This window comes from Mastacembelus armatus, chromosome 5 (genome assembly GCF_900324485.2).
Source record: "Mastacembelus armatus chromosome 5, fMasArm1.2, whole genome shotgun sequence".
Classification (NCBI taxonomy): Eukaryota; Metazoa; Chordata; class Actinopteri; order Synbranchiformes; family Mastacembelidae; genus Mastacembelus; species Mastacembelus armatus.
The window spans coordinates 27,331,266-27,354,875 of NC_046637.1; the positions used below are offsets into that span (position 1 = coordinate 27,331,266).

Below are 23,610 nucleotides of genomic sequence, written 5' to 3' on the forward strand. Positions count from 1 at the left end.
GAAAAAGTTAGTGCAGAAGTAAAAAATAACTTTTTACTCGGGTTTATGCGCTGAACTATTCCTTGTCTGGGAGCAGTTGCCAGGCAACCAGCAGAGAGTACTACAGAAAGTCACTGCACCAGTCCAAGAACCGGTCCGACACACAACACCAAGAAATGGAGTAGTTCTGGTTTTTACCCCTCAGTCTACAAACCTGTTATAACTAACAGACAGCCTGACACCCAGCTACTCCTTTAACGTAGCTACAGAAATAAGCTCGGTGCAAATCCTCTCACTGAAAAACACAGTGAGCTCATTTTCCAAAACACTGAACTAATTCTTCTTTCTCTCGCAGTCAGACACAAACACTGTATCACGTAAGGAAACATGAGTCAGTATTTGCTGTAATAGCATCTTTGCCAGAGATTAACCTGCCGCCAAGGGTGGTTCAGATTTTTACTCAGTTTGGAGAAAAAAAAAGTGGCTCCTAATACTTTGCACTTTTGAGTCCTCATACAATGAAGTAAAATCTGAAAAATGAAGTAAAATCTGAAAAAGCTCATCCTAATTTGAATGTTTCTCACTTTACTCCTTTAATCAACAACAATCAAAGCCTACTCACACATCAAACCAAGTCAAATCACACTTTATGGTCATTTTGCCATGCATACAGCAGCAGAGCAGCAAAATAAACAAAACTAGGATGTAAAATAAGAGGTAGCAAAGACTGCAATGAAATGAAACAACTTATTTGCAATTTTCTGTACCCCAGCAGGATCACACAGCCATAACGCAGCAACTTGGGGCGTTTCTATGTGCATCTTCTTCTTCAGAGCTTTGAGCTCTGTGTGCTAAATTTAACTTCCACCTGTTATACATCCCTAAACATCCTGACAGCGTGTATGTGTGGAAGTGTGTGTTGTGTTTTCTGGAAGAACAGAAGGAGGGTGTTCCTCGATCTTCGAATGTGCATCTGTCGAAGTCTGACAGAGGAGTCGTGAGCAATGAAGACTTCAGTGCGCACACACACCTTTTCCTCAGACTTCCCGTGTCCATGAATCACAATCTGTGTTACCTGTTACATAAGACCTCAGAGGAGAGAGGGGAGCACTGACACACCTGTGCCCTGTCCAGGTTTCACTCCACACACACTTTCAGCTTCTAAACTGCACCTAAACATTTAATTATGACTCATTCTGCCGCATTCTTGATTTAGGGTTTGTTCATTAGTGTCGTCAGGATGAGAATAGCTCAGTTGGCATAAATGAGTGTCAACCCTTGCTCATTTGTTCACACATACATATCTGTGTGTGTGTGTGTGTGTGTGTGTGTGTGTGAGGGGGTGAACACATGCATGCGCTAAATAAAGGATGTGAATAATTTAGAACAAGAAAAGATTCATTTGGATGCTCCCACCAAACTGCCACCTCCTCACCAAGAGCTCAACCATCAAAACGACCCCCGCAGCCTCCCAGACACGTGGCCCCACCCCCTGCCACACAAACCCGACGTGGAAAAACCAAAATAATAAGCAACACACACACAAAAACCACCCCACACACATAATAAGTTGTGCCCAGCAATGTAGGACACGATCAGCAGCAATGCAGATTTTCATTTCAGCCCAGGTGGTCAACAGGTCAACAGGTCTGCGGTGATGAACCCACACAATCACCCGGGGGCTTGTTTGGAAAATGACATGGGTGGCTGGAACAGGCGTGTGCGTGCGCGTGTGCGTGCGTGTAGAACAAAACCATGACCCAGCTCATGTGGAAAAACGCATTTTAACAACTTTCAGGACCTTTACTGAAAATAGGGCACCTGAATGGGCTGCAACTGCTGGGGCACACACACACGCACAAAGCCTGTGTGTGTGTGTGTGTGTGTGTGTGTGTGTGTGTGTGTGTGTGCCAGGTAAACGTCACAGCCTGCACAGAAAGCCTCTGTGCGCGGGCGCCACACTTCCTCAATCGTCGGAATCACTGAGCGAAAAAACGAGAGGAAGAGAAAGAGCAAGTTGTTTTCAGGCCGCGGTGAAAAAGACACATTCGCCCAGAGAGCGAGGCTGCAGGACGAGGTGAGACTTCTGCTCTTCTTGTTTTGGGCCGAGCCTTTTTCTTCTCATACTCAGTTCTTGGCTTTTGCGTTTGGAGTCGGTGGAAAGTTGCTCCAAGATTAAAAACGAAGCGTCTTTTTCCACCTTCTTCTTTTTCTTTGATCTACGAGGACACAAAGTCATTTTACCGTAACTGCTGGAGCTAACGACCCCGATATATTGTCAGAAAACAGACCCTGTCATAGTCGGACTGTGTCTGAGCATTAAAACCTTCCCTGTCTGTCCCAGCCGGCGCTAATGACCCAAAACAACTTTCCTGTGTAGTTTTGCTTCGTGTTAAACTGAACTTGCGATAATTTGTGAAAGACTAATCGGTTTATTAGTTAAATCAGGACTTTACTGTCCCTGTACTGACCATGAGCAGCTGTGAACATGCGCGACCCTTTGGAAACGCTGCGGGGTGAGCTGGTACACTGTGTGGATGGACTTCCACCGTGTAACGCAGCGTTAGGAGGAATGCGGGGCTGTGCGGGAAACAGACGGGCTGTGTTTTTAAAGGCTTTACAATACTGGTCCGGTTGCAGTCTGCTGCCTCAGCCAGCCGTGAGGTTACTGTTCACCAACTGCTTATCAACCACATCCTGGAGCGAGAAGAGCAGAAAGAAAACAAGATGCACTGATTGGTTGTCTAGGAATGACTGGGTGCTGTTAGATAGAGGACAGCTGCCCCGGGGTTGGCACTGTCTCTGTTTTCTGGAGTGTCTGAGCACACACACCTTCAGTTATGTGTAGTTTCATGTGTGGATTTAATGCTTGTGTTGAGAGTCTGGAGTCTGAAGTGGTTTCACAGCCATAAAAACAGATTCCTGCAGTAGCTTTGCCTCCTTTTCTGTGTTTTACTTGTCGTCTGGTGTGACCAAGGGGCCCCAGCCTTCTGTGTCCTTATTAACTCATTATTTCAGTAAAATGTCAGTGTGCAGTTCAGTCCCCAGCACGCAGGTTTCACTATTAACCTATTAACACCACTTCCATAATTGTATGTTACACTGTGCGTTCCATACATTTCATTGAAATGTTTATATGTTACATGATTTAGTCCATAGTGGTAGTTCTTGCTGCCCCTGCAAACACAAACAGATTTGTGTTCCTCTGTAAGATCAGAGGTATAAAAATGTATATTTAGGACATCATGTGATAGTTTGTTAGTTACAGCACACTGGTGTGTGAGACAGAACCACTGAATTCAGCAGACTGGTCAAATCGAAATTGCACATGAGCAATTTGCCGGGCAGTCAATCACTAGCACCCCCGATCACACAGTGTGCTTGTTATTGATTAACTCCAGAAACCCACAGCAACAGTGAATGTGTGCACTTTCCACTTTTAGTGCAAACTATTTTCCTGCCTGTGTTGTTTTTTTGTTTTTTTTCCTGTGTCATACTTTTCTGGTCTCAGTGTGGGTGGATTTAGGTTTAGGATTGTGAATTCCGGCTGGGCCTACTGCAGAGCTCTGCATGCTTGTACTTGGATTAGGGACGTGTTGAAACTCGCTCTGCAGCTGAAGTTCAGACAAAAATCTCCACAAACTTAAGTTCTTCACAAACTACAGGCTTACGAAAGCACAGGGGTTATGGAACCACATGAGAAGCACAAGTGTGAACAGAGTTTATGGTTTAACAGTGCCTTACATTTTGTAAACTGAGGTGTGGGACTGATAGAATAAGCACATATACAGCAGCCCGTGTGACTGACCAAGACATGTGGAGTCACTTCTTGCATTGCACATACAGAAACTGCTTGTGGCGTGTAAGATAACGCTGTGGTTCTGGGTGTTATGCATATAAGCTCACGCAGGCAGAAAATAATGCATACAAAATCTAATAGTATGAAAGTCTTATCAGCATGTAATTAATCTCTAATAATGCATCTGGTGCTGCGTATGTCCTCCCCGTAACAGTGGGAAGGCAGGTGTTTGTGTGTCCCTCTCCCATGTGGGTGGGTGAGTTGAAATGTTCAAAATGTTCAAATATTAAAGTGAAGTGCAAAGTCACGGTGCAGCCAGAGCCAGTTTATGGTGTTTGTGGGGAAATTCCACTGTAGAAAAACAGAGGTCTCTGTTGTGTGCAGGTGTCAGACAAAGGTTTTACAAGGTATTTTAAATATGTTTCTAAAGGAGCACTGTCTTCTCTCTGCTAATGATGGGCTTCACGCTGTGCATAGAGATGTAACACAGGCCACTTGATGCCGAAACGTGAGGCAGCCTTTTAGCTGGGTGTGTCCCAGCATCTCGTTATGGGTGAATGTCACCTGGGTGAGATTGTGTTTGTCCATCTCTGATCAGGTAAGAGGTGACCCTGGAACTTGTCGCCATGGCTCCTTTCCTGAGGATCACCTTTAACTCTTATGACCTGGGCATCCTGCCTCCCCTGTCGGATCCTCCCTTCTGTGCAATCAAGATGAAGGAGGCCCTGACAACTGGTGAGAAAATCTTTGACGGCCTATAATGGCATGTCTTTCACAGTTTGTCACCCTGCTCTTATCATGAGCTGCATAGTTTTTCTTTCTCTGTCATTCTGACTTTCTTTTCCTAGAACGAGGTAAGACCCTGGTTCAGCGGAAACCCACCATGTACCCAGCCTGGAAGGCCAGTTTTGATGCACACATCTATGAGGGTCGTGTGCTCGAGGTGCTGCTGATGAAGACAGCGGAGGAGCCGCTGGCTGAGGTCTCTGTTGGTGTGTCTGTGCTTGCTGAACGCTGCAAGAAAGCCAACGGGCACGCTGAATTCTGGGTAGGACTTTGCTGCAGAACTCTTGTCTTTAAACTGTGTGTGTGTGTGTCTAACTGTGTGTTTTCATGTTCAGGTGGATCTTCATCCATCTGGGAAAGTGATGATGGCAGTGCAGTATTTAATGGAGGGAGTGGATAGAGGTAAAAGGGAATCAAACACAAACGTTTGTCTCTTCTTGTCGTTTCTTGCATAGTTTCTTTCCTTCAGTCTCTCTGTCAGTGTTGTAGCACGTGGCTACGTGGTTTTCTCTGCTGTAATGCCATCCAGTCATTAGGCGTACTCACTCATGGTGAGAAGCTGAAAAAAAAAAACAGGAAAGTGGGTGATTATCCTGAAAATTGGGAAGAGTCATTGTTTCTCCTGTCTTAACCTTAGGAGTCACCACGTTAATGTTGGTAAAACGTAGCTCTACATCCCCATTTGTGTGATTCACACCATTATTTATACATAAACACCATTATTTATACATAAACATAGGCATTCAAATGAGCAGTTCCTGTGGTTTCCCATTAACTATCGAGCTGTGACGTATGCACAGCCTTTGCATATATCACAGGATTTGAGTTTCCATTTTAGTGGTGTGGGGTTGAATGATCTGTACTTCTGTCTCTTGAAGAGAGTAAGCAGGCCTCGAAGGAGGAAGAGGCTCCCACCCTGAACCGCAGACGAGGGGCCATTAAGCAGGCCAAGATCCACTTCATAAAGAACCATGAGTTCATCGCCACGTTCTTCCGACAGCCCACTTTCTGCTCTGTGTGCAGAGACTTTGTCTGGTCAGTCTGGCCTGCGCTTCAGCTGTATACACAAACATACAGGCAACCAGAGAAAGACTCTAAAAACTGGACAGAGCAACAAAGGAAGATTCAAAACAGGGTGTTTAGAAACTTCTTCTTATGTTGAAGCATAAAACACTTAGAGCTGGGTGATTTCATTCATAGTGAGTCAGACGTCCAGTTTGATTACAACATTTACTGATAAAACCAGTAAAATCAGCTTTCCCCAAGTTTTATATCCTGTAGTGATGATAATGTTTGTCATCCTCGGAGGCCCACAAATCCCCACTGATCTCTTGATCTCACTGGGAAGTAAGTTTGTACAAAAAAGAAACACTGATACACAAGTCAGCGCGGCTGTACTCTGGCTGTTTATCCTATCAAATGATTAATGTGTAAACCTTCCACATTCACATGATGAAGGAATTATAACAAATTCACCAAAGAGAAACACACATTGACTGTGTCATTTTGTCTCCTGCAGGGGACTCAACAAACAAGGCTATAAATGCAGACGTAAGTATATAATGATTTAAAACCTCCTGTGTTTTTTTTTTTTTTTTTTTTTTTTGCTATACTTCAAATAGCAGCATGAAAAATGTGCACCTGCAACCAAATACCTTTTCACAGATTTGTTACCATTGCCAGTTTACAAGATGTGCTCAGATACTGAATCAAAGTCTGCAAATCTCATTTTATTAGAATGCAACGCAGCCATCCACAAGAAATGCATAGACAAAATCATCGGCAGATGTACCGGTACTGCTGCCAACAGTCGGGATACTGTGGTACGTAACACATTTCTGCAGTACACCATGTACTCTCAGTATTCGCCATATGTCTCCAAATGTCAGTTTAGTGTGGGCTTTTCTCATGTTTCTCTTTTTGTCTAGTAACCTCCTTAATAGTACGAACAGTGTAGTTACTTCAGTGAGTTGATGTGTGTCTCTGAGTCAGAGTGTGATACAAAGACAGATGCCAGTTAGGGAGTAAAGCTCTCGTCATGTTTATCAATATTGGTGCATGAAGACGATCACAGAGCGACTGACCTGGATAGTAGTGACACACACAGGGTAACAGATGAGGTGTGGTCTGAGAGGGGCACTTTAAATCAGAGGGCAGACAGACCTGGGCAGACACAAACAGTGTGATCACTTCTGACAGTATAAACTCAGTGGGGGAAGCAGAGGATTGTGCAAAAAGAAAAGGAGATGAGTCAGGCCACTGATTGGGATTCTTTGGCTGCCAGTCATTCATGGAGATGATGAATCCTCTTTGTCCCCACAGTTCCAGAAGGAGCGCTTCAAAATTGACATGCCGCATCGTTTCAAGACCAACAACTACATGAGTCCCACCTTCTGTGACCACTGTGGAAGTCTCCTGTGGGGTCTGGTCAAACAAGGCCTCAAGTGTGAAGGTATAGTGTAGATGGCCCTGACTAATTGCTGGAGTCTAAGTGTTTTGTTTTTTTTTAAAACATACTTGTTTTATTCTGTTTGTAGATTGTGCCATGAATGTCCATCACAAGTGTCAGGATAAAGTCGCCAACCTTTGTGGTATCAACCAGAAACTGTTAGCTGAAGCCCTTACACAAGTCAGCCAGGTGAGTTTGTCAGAGTCAGATCAAGTGTTTGAGTCAGATTAAAGTCAAAGTTCAAAGAATTTGAATGGCAAGTCTGAAATATCCTACCACCTCATGTCCTTGGTGTTTTTAATCAATAATCAATCAGGTGTTTGATTATATTATTGTAAGCCTGGAGGCAAAGCTGAAGTGAGAAGGTAACACTTCACTTGCACGCTGCCCAAGTGCAAGGCTGTTTACTGAACCAAAATATGGCCAGAACATAACAGAACAATAGCAGTTTAGTGGTTTAATAGTTCAATTTATTGTGACAGTGCTTCAATCCTCATCCAGTGAATCTGTCGAGTATGAGTATTACACTCAGTTCATTGTTTACTGACACATTATAATCTATTAACAGTATGCTGATTACCCACAGACTATCCAAATAAAGTGTAACCATGACACTGGGTGTCCCCTGAATGAAATTCCCAGTCCCAAAGGTGCATTGACGAATTGTTCAGGCTGACATCTAATCTAGATGGGAACTTGAGCCTCCAGTCCTGGTGTGTTTAAGGACTGGCTTGATATTGAACTCTCTAATCTCTTACCTGTTTTTTTTTTCTGGGCTCTAGTCCAGAAAAATCAAATGTATGTAGTTTGTGGGATAGTCAGAGCAAACAAGGTTCAAAATAAGAATCTGACTAAATGTGCTTGTGTTGGATCAACCACACCCCTATGGGAAGCCATTGCTCTAAGACTCTTTGACTGTTTTATGCTTTTTAAAAATGTTTATTTTATTTTTCTTTCTCTGTTCCATCAGAAATCATCTAGCCGCCGTTCAGATCCAAACCTGCCTGCTCTGCCTGATATTGGGATATATGATGAGGTCAACAAGCTTGCTGGGCTGGATATCACCGGTCAGTCAGTGCATGTACTTACATGCAATATAGGCTTGGTGCTGACCAGAACACTTCAGGATAACATGCAAACATGTTCAGTGTTCAGGATTGAATAGTAACATCAATGTGTGGTGATTTGTTTGTCCGTTAGATGGATCTCCCTATGGCAGACTGTGGGAGGGCTCTAGCCAGCGTCCTCAGTCTCGTATTACCCATCTGACTAAAATCAACGTGGACAACTTCATCTTTCACAAGGTGTTGGGAAAAGGCAGCTTTGGGAAGGTAAATGCAACTACGGCAGATTGTTGTTTAAAACCACAACCCAGGGGCAAGAAGATAACCAACTGGTCAACACTTATCAAAACATGGAGTTCCATGCTCCCTGCTTGTAAGGCTGTAGTCACGTAAAGTGCCGATATTAATCCATCTCCTCTTCTTTCCACGCCCAGGTTCTTCTAGCCGAGCTGAAGGGCTGTGGAGAGTACTTCGCTGTGAAGGCTCTGAAGAAAGACGTCGTGCTGATGGACGACGATGTGGAGTGCACTATGGTAGAGAAGAGGGTCTTGGCTTTAGCCTGGGAAAACCCCTTCCTCACACACCTTTACTCTACCTTCCAGACCAAGGTAGCCCCTCTCCACCTCAGTAGTGTCTTTGTTCACATTTTTCTGTGCTCTACATCAGCGGTGGTGGACTCAGTACTGAAAGGGAAACTTGTGTGCAGGAGCATCTCTTCTTTGTGATGGAGTATCTGAATGGAGGAGACTTGATGTTTCACATTCAGGATAAAGGGCGCTTTGAGCTCTACAGGGCCATGTGAGTCACACCTGTCAAAACAACATACAACCTCAACGTGCCATTATTAGTCAGAACATGCATATTCATGTAGCTGCACAGAGAGTCAGAAAAAACACACACTGGGAAAGAAAAGCCTGTGTTTACTCTCTCTCTCTCTCTCTCTCCCTGTGTCACACTCTGTCTCTCACATATGTTTTTTTTTTGTACATAATATATTTAACCCTGTCCTGGGACTGGTGTCCATCAGCTGCAGATCACTAGGAAACCATCCTTGTAAGGATTGAGCAGCTCTTAGTGCATGTGTGCTGTTTATGAGGGGAGATATCAGTTGGATCACTGGAACCCCTCCAGAATAAACAATAGCACACTGGTAACAGAAAGTGTTATGAGTCCAGCCTGGTGGGGCTAAAGTTTTTAAATGCCTGACAAATAGAGATAAAAGATGAGCATTTCACAGCAGCTGCTGTCAGATCAAACTGCAAAGCAATACACAAATTGTTAACAACTGTGTTTTAAGTTGTCAAATGTATGGATGCATAAACAAGAATTCTGCTTGTGTGCTGCTGTTTTGGTTTTACAACAGCTGGTTGTTCAGGCACTCAGCAGTTTTATCTCCTGTAGTTAACCTGAATCCTGTGTCCTGGACCCACGGGATGACAGGAGTAATCTCTACATTGCAAGCACAGACACCTGATCTTGTGCTGGCATCTGCTGAACTCCTAACTCAGTGACTCAGGATTCAGAGCGGATGGATAATTTACCCTCAGCTAGCGAGACAGAGAGTGGGCTGTTTTCATCATCTCACGTTGCATTCATTTTTAACAAAGCATGTGTTTGCATGTTTGTTCAGATATATGTTTGTTTGTTGATTCACAAGCTGTCACAGTACAATGGATTTCATTATGCAATATTATCTAGTCATTGTCGTTGACTGAAGCAGAACCCAACATACTTATAACCTACATACACAATCAATACCCAGAATTCCTTTTATATCCTGTTTTGTGGTTGTGATATTGTTCTTAGAGCAGGTATTCATGTGTGCGCTTCCTAACGTCAGTGAGAGATGGGGAGTGTATAAAGGCTGACGGTCTGTAATAAGGACTGCCTTATTAGTTGTTTCTTTGTGAGCATCAAGCAGCTGCTCTGTCTCCTCTCGGTCAGAGACGGGCTAATCTTTCAGGCTGACAACAGCTCTCAGGTGTCACATTCTGACAGTGTTATTCACCTGTGTCCCACTCCTGACAAATGTCCTCCTCAATAATGCAGCTCTACACTGAAATGAGCCTGAAGTGACACCAGGGTTCAGCTGCCAGTTGAGTAGTGAGATACGGTGCAGGGCAGTTGATATGTCTGTCTGCCATCTTTGTGTTCCCAGGTTCTACTCGGCTGAGATCGTTTGTGGTCTTCAGTTTTTACATTCCAAAGGAATCATCTACAGGTGAGGGAACATGCTTATTGAGGCTGGATGAGTTGTACGTACATACACTTACAAGAACACACTGGTTGTATTTTCGCTCATATGTTTGAATACTTTATTTGTTACATCCTAGCTGACTATTTTGGATTACTTATCTTCCCCAGACCACAGTTTTCATTTCCCTTGCAAGTGCTATGTGAAATTGAGTTTGCAGAGATTCTAAATTTGCCTGGTTAGGTAATCCCACACATTTTGACACATTTTTTTCTGAAAGTTTCATTATCATTGTGTGGTAATGCAGCTGTGAGTGTGGACTGTTTAGTCTGTGGGTGCAGTCCAAAAAAAGTCAAACTTGAATAGTCACTTCGACAAATCAACAGAAGAGCTAAAAAAGTTCGAGTAAAATTCTGATAGAAAGTTCATGAGCAGGTGCTGAGGTTATTGATTGGTCACCTGTGTGATTTTGTTTGGACTGTTAACACAAGCGAAGACTTTTGAAGCTGTAACCTCTAAATGATCGGCAGATTCATCAAAGTAAAAGTACTTATCTCACAGTTTCACATCTCTACGAGATTTTCATCTTCAAATTATAGAAAAAAATGATCTGAAACCAGTGGCTGCCTGGAAATTATGAAACTTTAAAGTTTAAACCATGCTTTGAAAAAAAAAAAAAAAAAGGTTACCAATTTGACAGAATCAATGCAACTTTGTTCTTAAAACCATTATAAAGTTCCCTCTAGCTCGAGCGATGTTCAGTATTTTACAGCACAGGTGGCAAAACCTTTTGATTATGTGGTTGATGGACCCTGATAAACACAAAACAGTCAGGTCAAACTTATTATTGCAAGTTCACTGTCTATTTCCATTTTCAAAGCACTTGTTTATTTCTGATACTTATCTGCAGAGATCTGAAATTAGACAATGTGATGCTGGATCATGAAGGACACATAAAGATTGCGGACTTCGGCATGTGCAAGGAAAACGTGTTTGGAGAGAATCGTGCCACGACTTTCTGTGGTACTCCTGACTACATTGCTCCAGAGGTACAGTGTGGTGTTTCATGCTGAAATATTCGTGTCTTTATCATTCAGCAGCGTAGTAACTTGCATTTATAATATCATGTTTCATGCCAGATCCTGCTGGGACAGAAATATTCGTTCTCAGTTGACTGGTGGTCATTTGGGGTGTTGCTGTATGAGATGCTGGTCGGACAGTCGCCTTTCCATGGAGATGATGAGGATGAGTTGTTTGAGTCCATCCGCATGGATACTCCCCACTATCCTCGCTGGATCAACAAAGAAGCCAAGGACCTGCTGGAGCGGGTATGTACCATACCTCCTAATGAACTTACCTGTCAAATTGCCCAGGGGAATATGTGGTATTTCTGTGTTTGATGATTTTATGCTTGCAGTTTGCACTTGCAGACAAAACTCTACAGCTCTTGGGTTGATATTGGACAATTCTGCCCACCCACTTCATGAGGAACTGTGGCGAATGGGAAGTTCATTCAGCCAAAGACTAATTCCCCCTAAAACCAAGACTGAAAGAATCAGGAAGTCTTTTGTGTCCACGGCCATAAGACTCTATAATTCCTCAGCATAAACAATAACGCACACACACACACACACACAAACCCCCCCAAATAAATAATTAGTTAATTACTTTATTAATTACTATTAATCAATATAATTTAAATAATCTCAAATTTAATAACTGCTGTAACAATTGAATTTCCCCTTGGGGATTAATAAGGTACTTCTTCTTCTTCTTCTTCTTCTTCTTCTTGATGAATATATCCAGTGGGATGAAGTCAATACCGTGCTGTTGTTGAATTGAATAGTGCACATTTGTTTAACTACCCTTATTGTTTCCCTGCAGTTGTTTGAGAGAGACCCCAGTCGCAGGCTAGGAGTTGTGGGTAATATCCGTTTACATCCCTTCTTTAAGACTATTACCTGGCAGGCTTTGGAGAACAGGGAGGTTGAACCGCCCTTCAAACCCAAAGTGGTATGTCTCAGACACACAGATCAGTAAGGGTTAACCTGGGGCAAAATGTTAATTATGGGTTTTATTTTCATACATCTGCAATCTGTCATCGCCTGTTTTATCGTGTTGCTCAGATGTGTTTGTGGTCAATTACAGAAAGCACCAAATGATTGCAGCAACTTTGATCGGGAGTTCCTCAGTGAGAAGCCCCGTCTCTCCTACAGCGACAAGAACTTCATAGACTCCATGGACCAGTCAGCATTCGCTGGCTTTTCATTCATCAACCCCAAGATGGAGCACCTTTTAGAAAACTGACTGTTGTTATGACCCTGCTGTTTATGAAACAGTTCAGCTGTTCAACTGTTGCAGATGTGTAAGCTGTTCCACAGTCAGTATTTATGTGACCCTATTTTAAACATAACCTACTCCCCTTGGGTACGTTTCAAAATGATAAGAGTAGAAACACACTCCTGTATATATTGATGTTACTGTATTTGTGTGCACGCTTATTTGTTTTGGTTGTGCAGGCCTGTAATTAAAATTATCTGTCTTTGACTTCTTGCCTTTGACTTGGTACATTATGTCTAGTGGACAAAGAAGTTGTGGTGGTATGTTGACTAAACAGTGCCATGTAAAGAGAGCAACAGCTGGTTGGTGTCGTATTGGGTTCAGCACGTGAGTGGACAGTCCCTGAAATGCTGTATGTAAAGAATGCATATGTATATTGTTGTAACATTATTGCTTTCCTAAGGATGTACTTTTTTCTACCATCTCCATCTTTTACATCTGATTAAAAAAAAAAACCCCATTAACTTCCACGTCTGATGTTCTCCTTTTACAACCTTTGCAGTTTGTTATATTTGTTTCATGTAAGATTAAGTTCTCAAAAAGAAGAGGGGCTTTTTGAAGTCAGAGTTGATTTATTAGTTTGTTTTTTTTATTAATGTTGTGATATGAATAACCATGTGATGTTTAGTTTGTACTCATGTAATTTAGATTAAAACATTTTTATTGTGTAATGTTATGTTTTATATTTTATGTACATTTTTTGTCGTTACTGACTTTTAATTCTTTGAATCCTGGGAAAATGTTGGAAACAAGTGTTGATTGTATTTTGCAGATCCATTAATAAACTAAATCGATCAATATCAATAGACCTAGAACAGTTTGCACTGAAAACATTCAGATAGGATACATTTTGGCTTAATGTTGATACCTTTCTGTCTAGTCTGTCCGTTCTGTTTCATTAAAAATGCATTTGTCTGTCAGGGAACAACAGTATGGCGGGATCATTTCTGTAATCATACATTATGAAACTGAAAAGAAGAAGAAGAAGAGTAATTTATTAATCCCCAAGGGGAAATTCAATTGTTACAGCAGTTATTCTAATTTAAAGTGATTAAATTTCATATTATTTAGATTATATTAATTAATAAAGTAATTAATTTGTATGGAGAAAAGTAATAAAGTAATTATTTATATTTATAACCTAAAAAGAAAGAAAAAGAGCACTTAACAAATTAATAATAAAATTTAAAACAGAACTCGGTTATTTTATCATCTGGAAAATGAAAGTTATCTGTGATAAAGTGTTTGTGTAGATTTTTATTTCTCACATTTACCTTAAAGTTTCAGTGTGGGCTGTTTAAGGTTGCGCCCTCTAGCGGCAGGACGTTGCGCCTTGACGTCAGCGCGTAACGTGTCTCTGCACAATGTAAACGGAAGTGTAACCGCTGCTGCTTTTACCCTGTAGCTCCTGGTGTCCCCTCGTGTTTGGCTGTTTCTTTACCGGGATGTGGACAAGACTGTAGCTCTGTAATGACTTTTCTCTGTAGAAATAGGATTGTTTCATCTTTAACTGACGCTTGACCAAAGTTTCTCCACAATGAGCTCCCGGGACGTGCTGCAGAGCGCCTCCACCTTAGCGTCGTATAATGTGCTGCTGCAGGTACATGAGCACACACAGCTGAACCACAGCAGCCCAGGACTTTCCAGTTCCCCCAGCTCATGTGTCGGTGTCTGTGTGTGTTTCAGGTGATGTTCCGTGTGCTCACTTTCTTGCTGAATGCGTTCACACTGAGGTTTGTGTCCAAAGAGCTGATCGGGGTTGTCAATGTCAGGTAGGTGCTGTTATGGGATGGCAGTGCAGAGAGAGCACAGCTGTAAGGAACAGCTGCCGTAAGAAGCCTTGTCTTGTCTTGATGTGTGCAGGCTTACGCTGCTGTACTCCACCTTGGTGTTTCTGTCCAGAGAGGCTTTCCGCAGAGCCTGTCTGAGTGGGGGGTCAGGCACAAGCCACAGCTGGAGACAAGTCATCAATCTGCTGTGGCTGACGTGAGTTGATTTAAGGGCAGAGTTTATGTTTGTGTACTCAGCTTGGATGCTCACCTGTCTCACCTGTCCTCACCTCTCAGGTTGCCCCTGGGTGTCCTGTGGGCGACCCTGCTGGTCTGTGTGTGGCTGTGGTTTCTGCAGGTCCCAGATCCCCAGACTGTCCCTTACTACAGTCCTGCTGTGGTGTTGTTTGCATTGGCAGGGGTGCAGGAGCTCCTGGCCGAGCCCCTCTGGGTCCTGGCGCAGGCTCACATGTTTGTCCGCCTGAAGGTGGTTGCTGAGAGCTTAGCAATGATCGCTAAGTGCAGTATAACTGTGGTGCTGGTGGTCTCTGCCCGGGACTGGGGCCTTTACATCTTCTCTGCTGCTCACGTAAGAAACCATCTGACGTATTCTGCTTTATTTCTGTAATCATGTATGAAATCATTTTAATCCGTGAACTCTGCCTAGTTGGTGTATACAGGATTCCTGGTGCTGTGTTATGTCGTTTACTTCATTCGTTTCTTGGGCTCTGAAGAGGCAACCAAGAAGAGTTTTCCTCTGCGCTGTGTTGGAGATCTGCTTCCCTGCAAAACTGATGGACAGGTAAAAGGACTGGCCAGTAAATAATGAATTAATAATGACTGTCTAATATTTTGACGTTGGCCATCTGTGACTAATACTCCTCATCTTCTGTTGGTTGTAGCCACTAGTTGATTGGACTCTAGCCCAGCTCACATGGAGCTTCTTCAAGCAGTCCTTCCTGAAGCAGATCCTGACAGAGGGTGAGCGTTATGTCATGACCTTCTTGAACGTTCTCAGTTTTGGAGACCAGGGAGTTTACGATATTGTCAATAACCTGGGGTCCATGGTGGCACGGTTCATCTTCTTGCCCATCGAGGAAAGCTTCTACATCTTTTTTGCCAAAGTGCTGGAGAGAGGCCGTGATGTCAAAAGTCAGAAACGGGTCAGAACTGCCGACTTTAACACAAACATGTCTCTTCATGTCTCTTCATGTCTCTATACAAGGCTATTCAGGATGGTTTTATCTCAAGCTGTGGGGTTTGTCTATAGGAAGAAGTTGCCATTGCGGCAGAGGTTCTGGAGTGTCTGCTGAAACTGGTGGTCGTGATTGGTATGATTATCACGGTGTTTGGCTATGCCTACTCCCATTTGGCTTTGGATATTTATGGTGGCTCTCTACTAAGCAGTGGTGCAGGTAAATGAGCTGTGACCCAGTCACAATAAAGCATACAGCATTCTCTTTTGTCTGGTGTTCTTAGTCATATTGTCCTAACGTTTTGTTGAAGGACCCACGCTGCTCCGATGCTACAGCTGCTATGTCCTCTTGCTCGCTGTAAACGGGGTGACTGAGTGTTTTGTATTTGCTGCCATGAGCCAAGCAGAGGTTGACAAGTAAGAATGTGGACATAGACACATACAGGTGGTACACAGCACCTATCTCATCAGGTAACTTGGTCTTTGTGTTTTGTCCTCAGGTATAACCTGGTGATGCTGGCTCTGTCAGTGTCGTTCCTCTTCTTGTCCTACATACTGACATGGTGGGCAGGAGGTGTTGGTTTCATACTGGCCAATTGCCTTAACATGGGTCTCCGCATTTTACACAGCGTGCGTTACATAAACCACTACTTCCAGTTCAGTCAGTGGAAACCTCTGAGAGGCCTGTTGCCCTCCCCGCTCCTGCTGCTCACACTGGCCGTCAGTGCAGGTGTCACAGCACTTTCCGAGGTACAAGAGAGTCACTTTTCTCTAAATATCAACTAATACAGTAGAGTGTTGTTCAACACAATCTACGTTAAGACAAATAAGTGGCCCGAACTACCTGTTTTTTCTGTTTTTAGAGTGTGTTCTGCTGTGACAGTGGCTGGTTTCTGCGGCTGGTTCACATCGGTGTAGGAGCAGTGTGTCTCCTTGGTGTTCTTGCAGCTGTTCTTCTCACAGAGACTCACCTTGTTCAGTTTGTGAGGACTCAGCTCTTGCCCCGGTACAGGAAGAAACACACTTAAATTAGACTGAAAATGGTTGTACCAGACTGGAAGAAGACACACCTGACACTAAAGAGTGTGAGTGGCTGTGTGTGTGTGTGTGTGTGGTCTTGTCACTGTATCATTCCACATATGAACAAGTATGAACAAACATACCAAACATGTGTTTTAAGAAAATTGTTTAAGAAAATATTGTCCCACACAATAAAACAACAAAACAAATATATTCATACTTGTGATGAGATAATTACTTTTAAAAAACACATTTCAAAGGTGAATGTACGATTGTAGTTTGAAATCACATAACATGGCATTAGCATTGAATGAGTAATACTATTTCCAATCACAACAGTGTAAATCATGGGAACTTGCTTGAGGCATATCTGATTAGATTTGATGACTGTACAGTTGACTTGTTAAGACCATGAAAGACTTAAGTTGCAGTTTTTTTAAAACCAAAACCAGTTTGGAGTTACACAACGCTAGGTGGTATGTGTGCTTTATCTTTGTTCTTATATATTTTTTAGTAATTTAATAATAATTTAGTTTTGACAAGGTAAAGATGCTTGGATCAAGTCTGTTTCCTACATCACAAACAAACTGATGGGTTAAAGGTTTCCTAACTGTATTTTCTAAGTTGAATTTTTGGTACCAATGCTGCAAATGTATATTTTGAAAATATTTTATGTTGGTGAATATAGGTTTGCACACTATGTCTGTGCCTTTGTTATGCTTTTTTTGCCACTAACTGTTTATTTAAAGAGAGCTGACTGAAGTTTCTGGGAAACACTTTTCAGTTATTTGTTGGTTTTTCCTCTGTTCTAATTGGTGCTGAATTTAGGATCCCTAAGGGCTGAATAATGATGTGATTATGGAAAATGAGCAGGAAGTGGTGGAAACAGCATTCTTTTAGTGGAGCAATGCTTATTCTTCTCTGTTTATTTTGCTTTTTATGTGTATTTGTATGAGTGTCAAAAGTTTGATGTCTTAAGACTCAAGTATTGCTGTGATAGATTTGGAGTCCAGTTTGCCTGGCTTGCTTGTTGCTAGTGTTGTTAGAAAGTGGTTTGATTGCAGTAGGATACACGGGCAGATGTTTGTTATAGTCTTGTATCTCTGGGATTTATTTGAGGAAATGTAAAACCACATGTTGCAGCAGTGATCTCATCATTTGCTAATGAAGCAGCAGAGACGACAACAGAGAAAAACCAGAGGCAGAGAGATGGAATAAAGGAGGAGCCTGCACACTCACTGCATCACTTAGGAAGAAATTTATTGTCTCCTTGGGAATCAGTGTGTGTGTGTTGAGCTGGACTTACAGGAGAAAAAGAGACAGCCAGCAGAAGAAGAGTTTCTTCCCAGATACATTCAACTACTCAGCCATCATGTCTCAAGTAAGACCACTGTTTGAGGATATCATGTCTTATTGTTGACAGGAAATGTTGCAGAAATCTAATCTGTTGAACTTCTTCAGCCTTGTGAAGAAGATGCAGAAGTGCAGCGTCCTGAAGTGAGAGAAGAGGACCTGGCCGAAGCAAAGAACAAACTGGGTACTGGTGGGCCAGCAAAGAGCAAGACATTTGAAGTAATGGAGGAGTGTGGTGAGGACACACACAAGGACATATAATTTGACACTACTCTTACAGATTTAAGAGAAGGGAAACAGCCTTTTGCTGTCAGTGTCTGGTTAAACTAGGATCATGTTTTGGCAGTGACTTTGTGTACGGGGTGTTTCTCATGATCCTTGAGTTTCCACTCCTTATACAGAGAGGGAAGGAGGGTTGTAATGGTGGGAGATTCCTGTCAAACAGTTTTCTGTCTCAGTGGGAAGATAAATGAAGTGTGTGTATTTATAAAGAGCATATTTACAGTCTTATGTAACCCTCCTCTCTGCCTCATTACCAGTGAAATATTCTGATTTGTTTATTCCCTCAGAGAAAATTGGTAAAGTTGCTCCTTCTGTCTTCAGTGGAGTGAGGTCAGGGGCAGAGACTGCTTTCAACGTGCGCTCAGCTCGACCAGTCAGGAAGTAGCAGGGGGCTGCCTGACCATGATTGGACAACATATGTTCCAGGTTAGAGTTTTGGGAATCTGCCATTTTCCAGCTGGACTTGGGACCGTGAAGAGTTTTGCTTAAAGTGCCTTTTTTGGTCACTTCATGTTCTGTGTAAAATTCATACTGCTGATTTGTTATTGCACTTATATGAAACTATAAAGAATTAATGTTAACCCGTTATATCAGTTTCAATTGGTCACATCTTCATTAGGCAATAGATGCAATGAACAACTGAACATACAAAAGTAATGTATTGGAGGGTAAATGCCAGATGTGACAATTTGCTAAAGGTCAAACATTTATACAAAATCAGAAATAAACTAATTCTGTCTTCACCATCCTGTTTCATAGTAAGAGATGCAAGGATTATATTCAATGTCAGTAAAGATGCAATACAACAACCCAGAAACATTAAAGGAAAACTGAGTCAATTTGTGTTTTTCCTCTTTATTCAATAAGTGTTTTCAACAGAAGGAAATACACTTAAAATTTATTAGAACAAAACTAGTACAGTAAATTAGTAAGTTGCAGATAGCAAAGATGGAAAAATGGAAAGAAACAAAACATGGAACAAGGAGTTAAAAAGCAAACCTTGCAACAACGTGCTGAAAATCCCAGCCTTGCGTTGTTTTAAGAAACATCAGAACACCAGTTTTATTTCATAAACTTGTGATGTTGGTCTTGGAGGATTTTGGCGGAGGACTTGGCGTCGTAGAAGAGCTCGTTGATTTCCTCTATCTGCTCTCTCTCCACGGTCTCTTTTCCCTGAACGCGGCCCAGCAGACTGGCTGGGGTCAGCAGCTGTACAGCGTACCTGAGAGAAACCAGGACTCAGTATGCTCACACATACACAGCACACATTACTTTACTAGATTCTTATCTAACGATGTAGGTTCATGTTATCAAATGTTTCCCCCTCTTTTGGTTGCACCACAGCTGCTGAATTGTTCAAAATTGATCATATAAATAAACCAAATATGAATTGATCCAACTCACCTCACTATTTGTGACGCAGGGAACAAAATTTAAAGGTCTCTGACTTAATGTTTGTCGTCATGAGTCATGACCCTCACTTGTTGGCAGTTTTTACTTTATTGCCAGGGAACCACATTTTCTTCAGGTGATTTTTATCTAAAGACTTTCAACCTGGTCCACTGTGGACACTGTAAGGCCGTTCATTTTTCACTCTATTTGGTTAGAAGTGTATGTGTTTACCTGAGGGTTGTCTTGTTGCCAATCTCTGCAAGGTGTGTAAGTGCTTCCTCGCTGATATTGATCCCTTCAGTCTGAGCACGGATCTTGATGATCTACAAAGAACAGTCTCATCAGTAAACACTGCTCAGATGATGAGTGATGATGTAACGCACACATGCAGAGGCTGTGTGAATCTCAGACTCACCTGCTTCATCTCCTGTGGTGTGTACAACATGGTGCGGATTATCATGACTCTGTCCAGCAAGTCCAGAGGAATGCCGTGTGGGGAGGTGATGTCCTCTGTCCCTCTGGGAACAATAGACGATTGTTAATATTATAACTGTCACGTTTTAGCAAAAGGATTTGTCTGTCCTGTTCAATTTGAAAGATTGTTTTTCTTTCTATACAACACACTTTAGAGCCGGCACCTGACTAAACAGTTTCCCCTGTTTGAGGCAAACACAACGATGGGGGCGATGGTGCTCTCCAGTGCTCGATGGAGATACGTGAAGCATTCGATGTCCAACATGTGCACCTCGTCCACAAACAGCACACCAGGTACAAGCTCAGCTACACCCTGGTCAATGTACCGGTTCACCACCTTGTTGATCTCTGCCCGCAGCTTATCTGGAATGGTAAAAAAGGGCATTGATGAACAGCCACAGTCAACTGCTGTCCCTGTTTTGATTAAGGCAGCTGTACTTTTTACCCTACCTGTGATTTCTGTCTTTTTTGGCTTCATCAGTTGTCCCATCATGGAAAGAATGTCCTGGCCTCCCTAACATCAAATAATGCAGTTTTGTTAAACATATGGGTGCAAAGTCTTAACGTGAACGGCTGCATTGATGTTAACTTTAAGTTACGCGATATTTGCAGTTTTGCACCTGGGGTCTGGCATTTGCAATATCCAGGTCATGTAGTGTGACATCTTGGACTATCTCCTTCTTTTTGTGAACGTCACCTTTGGGCAGTGGCACATACTCCTCTGCTTCCAGATCAAACTCTGTTGCAAAGGTGTCACAACGACCTTGTCTCTGCAAAGAAAACCATAATGAAGAGTGTTAATAACCTCAAAAAACGAATCACTAATTAAAGTGAAAGCCTGATGTTTCTCTGGACAACAGAGAACAAAGACAGCACATGGAGAAAAAGGAGAGCAGGTGTGTGAATGAACCCGGTGCTGGCCCATCACAGAGAAGAGCGAGCCATGTGGCTCAAGGATGAAAGGGTTTGTGAAGGCAGGTCATGAGATGGCTGTCAACAGTAACAAATGTGTCACCCAGCTCTCCTCCTCTGGCCTCAACCCAGAGCTGGCTCGTGCCCCGGCCCACCTGCACCGATTAAAGGAACCATCATCGCAGCCTGTCAACACGGGCTACAATCCCTGCTGCTGGAGAAGAGGCATTGTGGGAGATGGAGTGATAGAGGAAGCATGAAAAGTTACAGGAATGAGAGGTTCATTCCAGAGTACAGTGGAAATGCAGCAGAGCTTTCATGCAGCACAGAAATGAAAGAACACTGCCGCCATGAAGAATGGAAGAAGACGGAACAATTTAGGTCTAAGCTTTGAAATATCTCATTTTTTAGCTTAAGACTAAACATGTTCCAGGTTTTTCTGTGATCAGCTGATCAGAGAGTTATGAGGAAAAGTAACATAATACCTTGACAGCTCCACTGTTGGCTTCAATATAGATGACATCTCCCACTTCCACGCGCTCTTTCTGAAGACTCTCATAAATACTGGGATCCAGCTTAGGAAGCAAGACAAAAGATTTTAAGTAAACTACAGGTCCTCACCTAGTTCAGTCTTATTATGAAACAGTACAGTTGAAATCTGAGTAGAAGCAATAATGTGATTATTAAAACCACCACCAGAAATGGTTAGTGACACTTTAACAACACATCATCCAAAAAATAGAAATAGTCAATCAACTGTGCTGGCACACTCATTGCATGTTAATCCAACATGTGTTATTTGAAGCAGCAGTAAGCTTTAAAGGCTGACCTTGAGCTGCTTCGTGCCTTTGCCCGTCTTTAGACCGATGATAACGTGGCTGATGGTTTTTCCGTAGCCACCCATGGGATTCTCCGTTTCACAAGGGGTCAGTTCTGTCACTTCCCCTTCATACACCTCCTTTGTCTCTTTGATACGCAGGCCTGAATGCAGGCGACATTACAGTTGCATACACAGACACACACACAGAGTACAGAGTGAGAACTCAATTGGTCCTTTATATTCCTATAATCAACCAAGGCACCACATCCCTCAGTCTACCGAATAACGCATTTTATTACAGGGAGAGAACACGTGTGCCCATGTCCAAGGAATGTCTGGCCATCGTCCTGTGTAACCTGATCGTGCTCTTGTTTCTCTTTCATGCATCCTGAGGTCCTGAATGTGAGCAGCACACAGGTGGCTGATCCCCTGTGCTCAGGGTCAGAGAGCAATGCTTAAGGCAGGGACTCTGTCGGGCGCTCTTATCGACAGGGTGATGAAAACCTTCAAATGAAACCCACTCCCCCTGCAGATCTGGTTCTAGTGGAGGAGTGAAGTGTTGATGACCACCTCTCCCTCTACCTATACTCCATTTCCTCCACTGCGACAGGTACTATCAGCAGCCAGCCTAAACCCTTCCCCCTCTCAGGCCTTCTTCCATCATTCTCATAAGTCCTCTGCAAAGTGTTCTGTTTCACCTCCTAAAAACACTGTAGGACACTTTTCTCTTCCCTTGTCACTGCGACTTTGTCTGGGGGCCAAAATTTGACCTATGGTAACTGCTTAAGTGACACTCACCAATGGCCCTTCTGAAATTTTCCATCAGCACTTCTGTTTTTTTAATCTCAGATGAGTAGACCTCACTGCCAACCATAGGACAGAAAGGCACCTTGTTTCCCAACTCCTGTGCTATAGCCAAGGCCAGTGCAGTCTGACGGGAGTAGAAGGAGAGAAGAGATTTAAGAGTGAAAAACTAACGACAGAAATCACACTGAATAAAGTTTTACACTGCATACTTACCTTTCCTGTACCAGGCGGCCCTGCCAGTAACACTGCTCTTCCTGCCATCTTTTTCGATCGAATCAGCTCAACAATGATGCCACAGGCCTGGAGAGTCACAAAACATACAGAGCCATGATACACCGACATACATACTTTGCAGTATTCTACAGCACACAAATCAACACTTTTGCTAGAAATAGAGTCCTGCCCTGGCTGCCCACAGCAGTCAGTCAGTTCAAGGCAGTGACAAGTTTGGATTTTCACATCATCGATTAAGGTTCTAATTAACAATTACTGTCATTATTGCTTAAACTGGTCGAGTTACTGATTAATCAGTGTGTTGCTCCTGTTACTGACAACATATCATATGATCACATATGGCCATGATCGCACTTTTTAAGATGGTTTTTGTATTTAGGTGGGACTTTCCCTTTAGTTGACCTCCGACCTTAGTATGAAACAGTGACACTACAGTGCTAACGGAACTGCGCTAGCTTGTTGCTAACGCCAGGAATTAGTAAAATCTCATTGGTAAAAAACATCAGCTCTGCAAGGCGTGAATCCAAACAGCACAAACACACGGTGGGTGGAGTAAAAGATAGATTACCTCTCTCGCAGACTCTTGGCCGACTAGCCCACATGCTGTCTGTTTAGCATTCCCGGCCTCGTCTAAGCCGAGTCCTTTGACGTGACTGTGTGAGGCGATCCGCTGAGTTTTTGTGGTGCTTTTTACCTCCTCGATCTTCATAGTTGTGTTACTTACACAGATCAGTGACGTAA

At 42.8% G+C, this 23,610-nt stretch overlaps 4 protein-coding genes across 4 annotated transcripts; 3 read left to right on the forward strand and 1 right to left on the reverse strand.

Moving 5' to 3' along the window:
• The first annotated feature begins 1,915 nt into the window (after positions 1 to 1,915).
• prkcda (protein kinase C, delta a) lies at positions 1,916 to 13,287 on the forward strand. Its single transcript, XM_026307219.1, has 18 exons — positions 1,916 to 2,056; positions 4,377 to 4,513; positions 4,627 to 4,826; positions 4,900 to 4,966; positions 5,443 to 5,599; positions 6,084 to 6,115; positions 6,302 to 6,387; positions 6,887 to 7,016; positions 7,102 to 7,202; positions 7,984 to 8,080; positions 8,214 to 8,344; positions 8,512 to 8,685; positions 8,784 to 8,875; positions 10,236 to 10,298; positions 11,182 to 11,320; positions 11,411 to 11,599; positions 12,156 to 12,284; positions 12,420 to 13,287. The coding sequence occupies exons 2-18, from the start codon at positions 4,405 to 4,407 to the stop codon at positions 12,576 to 12,578; spliced, it is 2,055 nt and encodes a 684-aa protein (XP_026163004.1). The 5' UTR covers positions 1,916 to 2,056; positions 4,377 to 4,404; the 3' UTR covers positions 12,579 to 13,287.
• Positions 13,288 to 13,988: 701 nt separating this feature from the next.
• On the forward strand, positions 13,989 to 17,374 carry rft1 (RFT1 homolog). The gene is made up of 10 exons (XM_026306206.1): positions 13,989 to 14,211; positions 14,298 to 14,383; positions 14,475 to 14,597; positions 14,678 to 14,969; positions 15,048 to 15,182; positions 15,283 to 15,543; positions 15,651 to 15,795; positions 15,887 to 15,992; positions 16,076 to 16,325; positions 16,439 to 17,374. Exons 1-10 carry the CDS (start codon positions 14,149 to 14,151, stop codon positions 16,601 to 16,603), a joined length of 1,626 nt encoding a protein of 541 aa, XP_026161991.1. The 5' UTR covers positions 13,989 to 14,148; the 3' UTR covers positions 16,604 to 17,374.
• Positions 17,375 to 17,521: 147 nt separating this feature from the next.
• Positions 17,522 to 19,069, forward strand: mustn1a (musculoskeletal, embryonic nuclear protein 1a). The gene is made up of 3 exons (XM_026306208.2): positions 17,522 to 17,976; positions 18,057 to 18,183; positions 18,518 to 19,069. The coding sequence occupies exons 1-3, from the start codon at positions 17,968 to 17,970 to the stop codon at positions 18,613 to 18,615; spliced, it is 234 nt and encodes a 77-aa protein (XP_026161993.1). The 5' UTR covers positions 17,522 to 17,967; the 3' UTR covers positions 18,616 to 19,069.
• Positions 19,070 to 19,216: 147 nt separating this feature from the next.
• On the reverse strand, positions 19,217 to 23,578 carry ruvbl1 (RuvB-like AAA ATPase 1). The gene is made up of 12 exons (XM_026306207.1): positions 23,438 to 23,578; positions 22,849 to 22,935; positions 22,627 to 22,759; positions 21,838 to 21,989; positions 21,494 to 21,583; positions 20,717 to 20,866; positions 20,547 to 20,610; positions 20,261 to 20,459; positions 20,038 to 20,140; positions 19,854 to 19,945; positions 19,288 to 19,452; positions 19,217 to 19,243 (listed from the first exon to the last, which is right to left on the reverse strand). Exons 1-11 carry the CDS (start codon positions 23,576 to 23,578, stop codon positions 19,293 to 19,295), a joined length of 1,371 nt encoding a protein of 456 aa, XP_026161992.1. The 3' UTR covers positions 19,217 to 19,243; positions 19,288 to 19,292.
• Positions 23,579 to 23,610: the final 32 nt, after the last annotated feature.

Coding starts and splice junctions, on each gene's coding strand:
- prkcda (XM_026307219.1), top strand. CDS start 4,405: ATGGCTCCTTTCCTGAGGATCACCTTTAACTCTTATGACCTGGGCATC. Junction 10,299..11,181: donor TCCAAAGGAATCATCTACAG/GTGAGGGAACAT, acceptor ACTTATCTGCAG/AGATCTGAAATTAGACAATG. Junction 12,285..12,419: donor CGCCCTTCAAACCCAAAGTG/GTATGTCTCAGA, acceptor GGTCAATTACAG/AAAGCACCAAATGATTGCAG.
- rft1 (XM_026306206.1), top strand. CDS start 14,149: ATGAGCTCCCGGGACGTGCTGCAGAGCGCCTCCACCTTAGCGTCGTAT. Junction 14,212..14,297: donor CGTATAATGTGCTGCTGCAG/GTACATGAGCAC, acceptor TGTGTGTTTCAG/GTGATGTTCCGTGTGCTCAC. Junction 14,598..14,677: donor ATCAATCTGCTGTGGCTGAC/GTGAGTTGATTT, acceptor CTCACCTCTCAG/GTTGCCCCTGGGTGTCCTGT.
- mustn1a (XM_026306208.2), top strand. Junction 18,184..18,517: donor TGAAGTAATGGAGGAGTGTG/GTGAGGACACAC, acceptor TTATTCCCTCAG/AGAAAATTGGTAAAGTTGCT.
- ruvbl1 (XM_026306207.1), bottom strand. CDS start 23,578: ATGAAGATCGAGGAGGTAAAAAGCACCACAAAAACTCAGCGGATCGCC. Junction 22,760..22,848: donor GGCCGCCTGGTACAGGAAAG/GTAAGTATGCAG, acceptor TACTCCCGTCAG/ACTGCACTGGCCTTGGCTAT. Junction 20,611..20,716: donor TTGCAAATGCCAGACCCCAG/GTGCAAAACTGC, acceptor ATTTGATGTTAG/GGAGGCCAGGACATTCTTTC.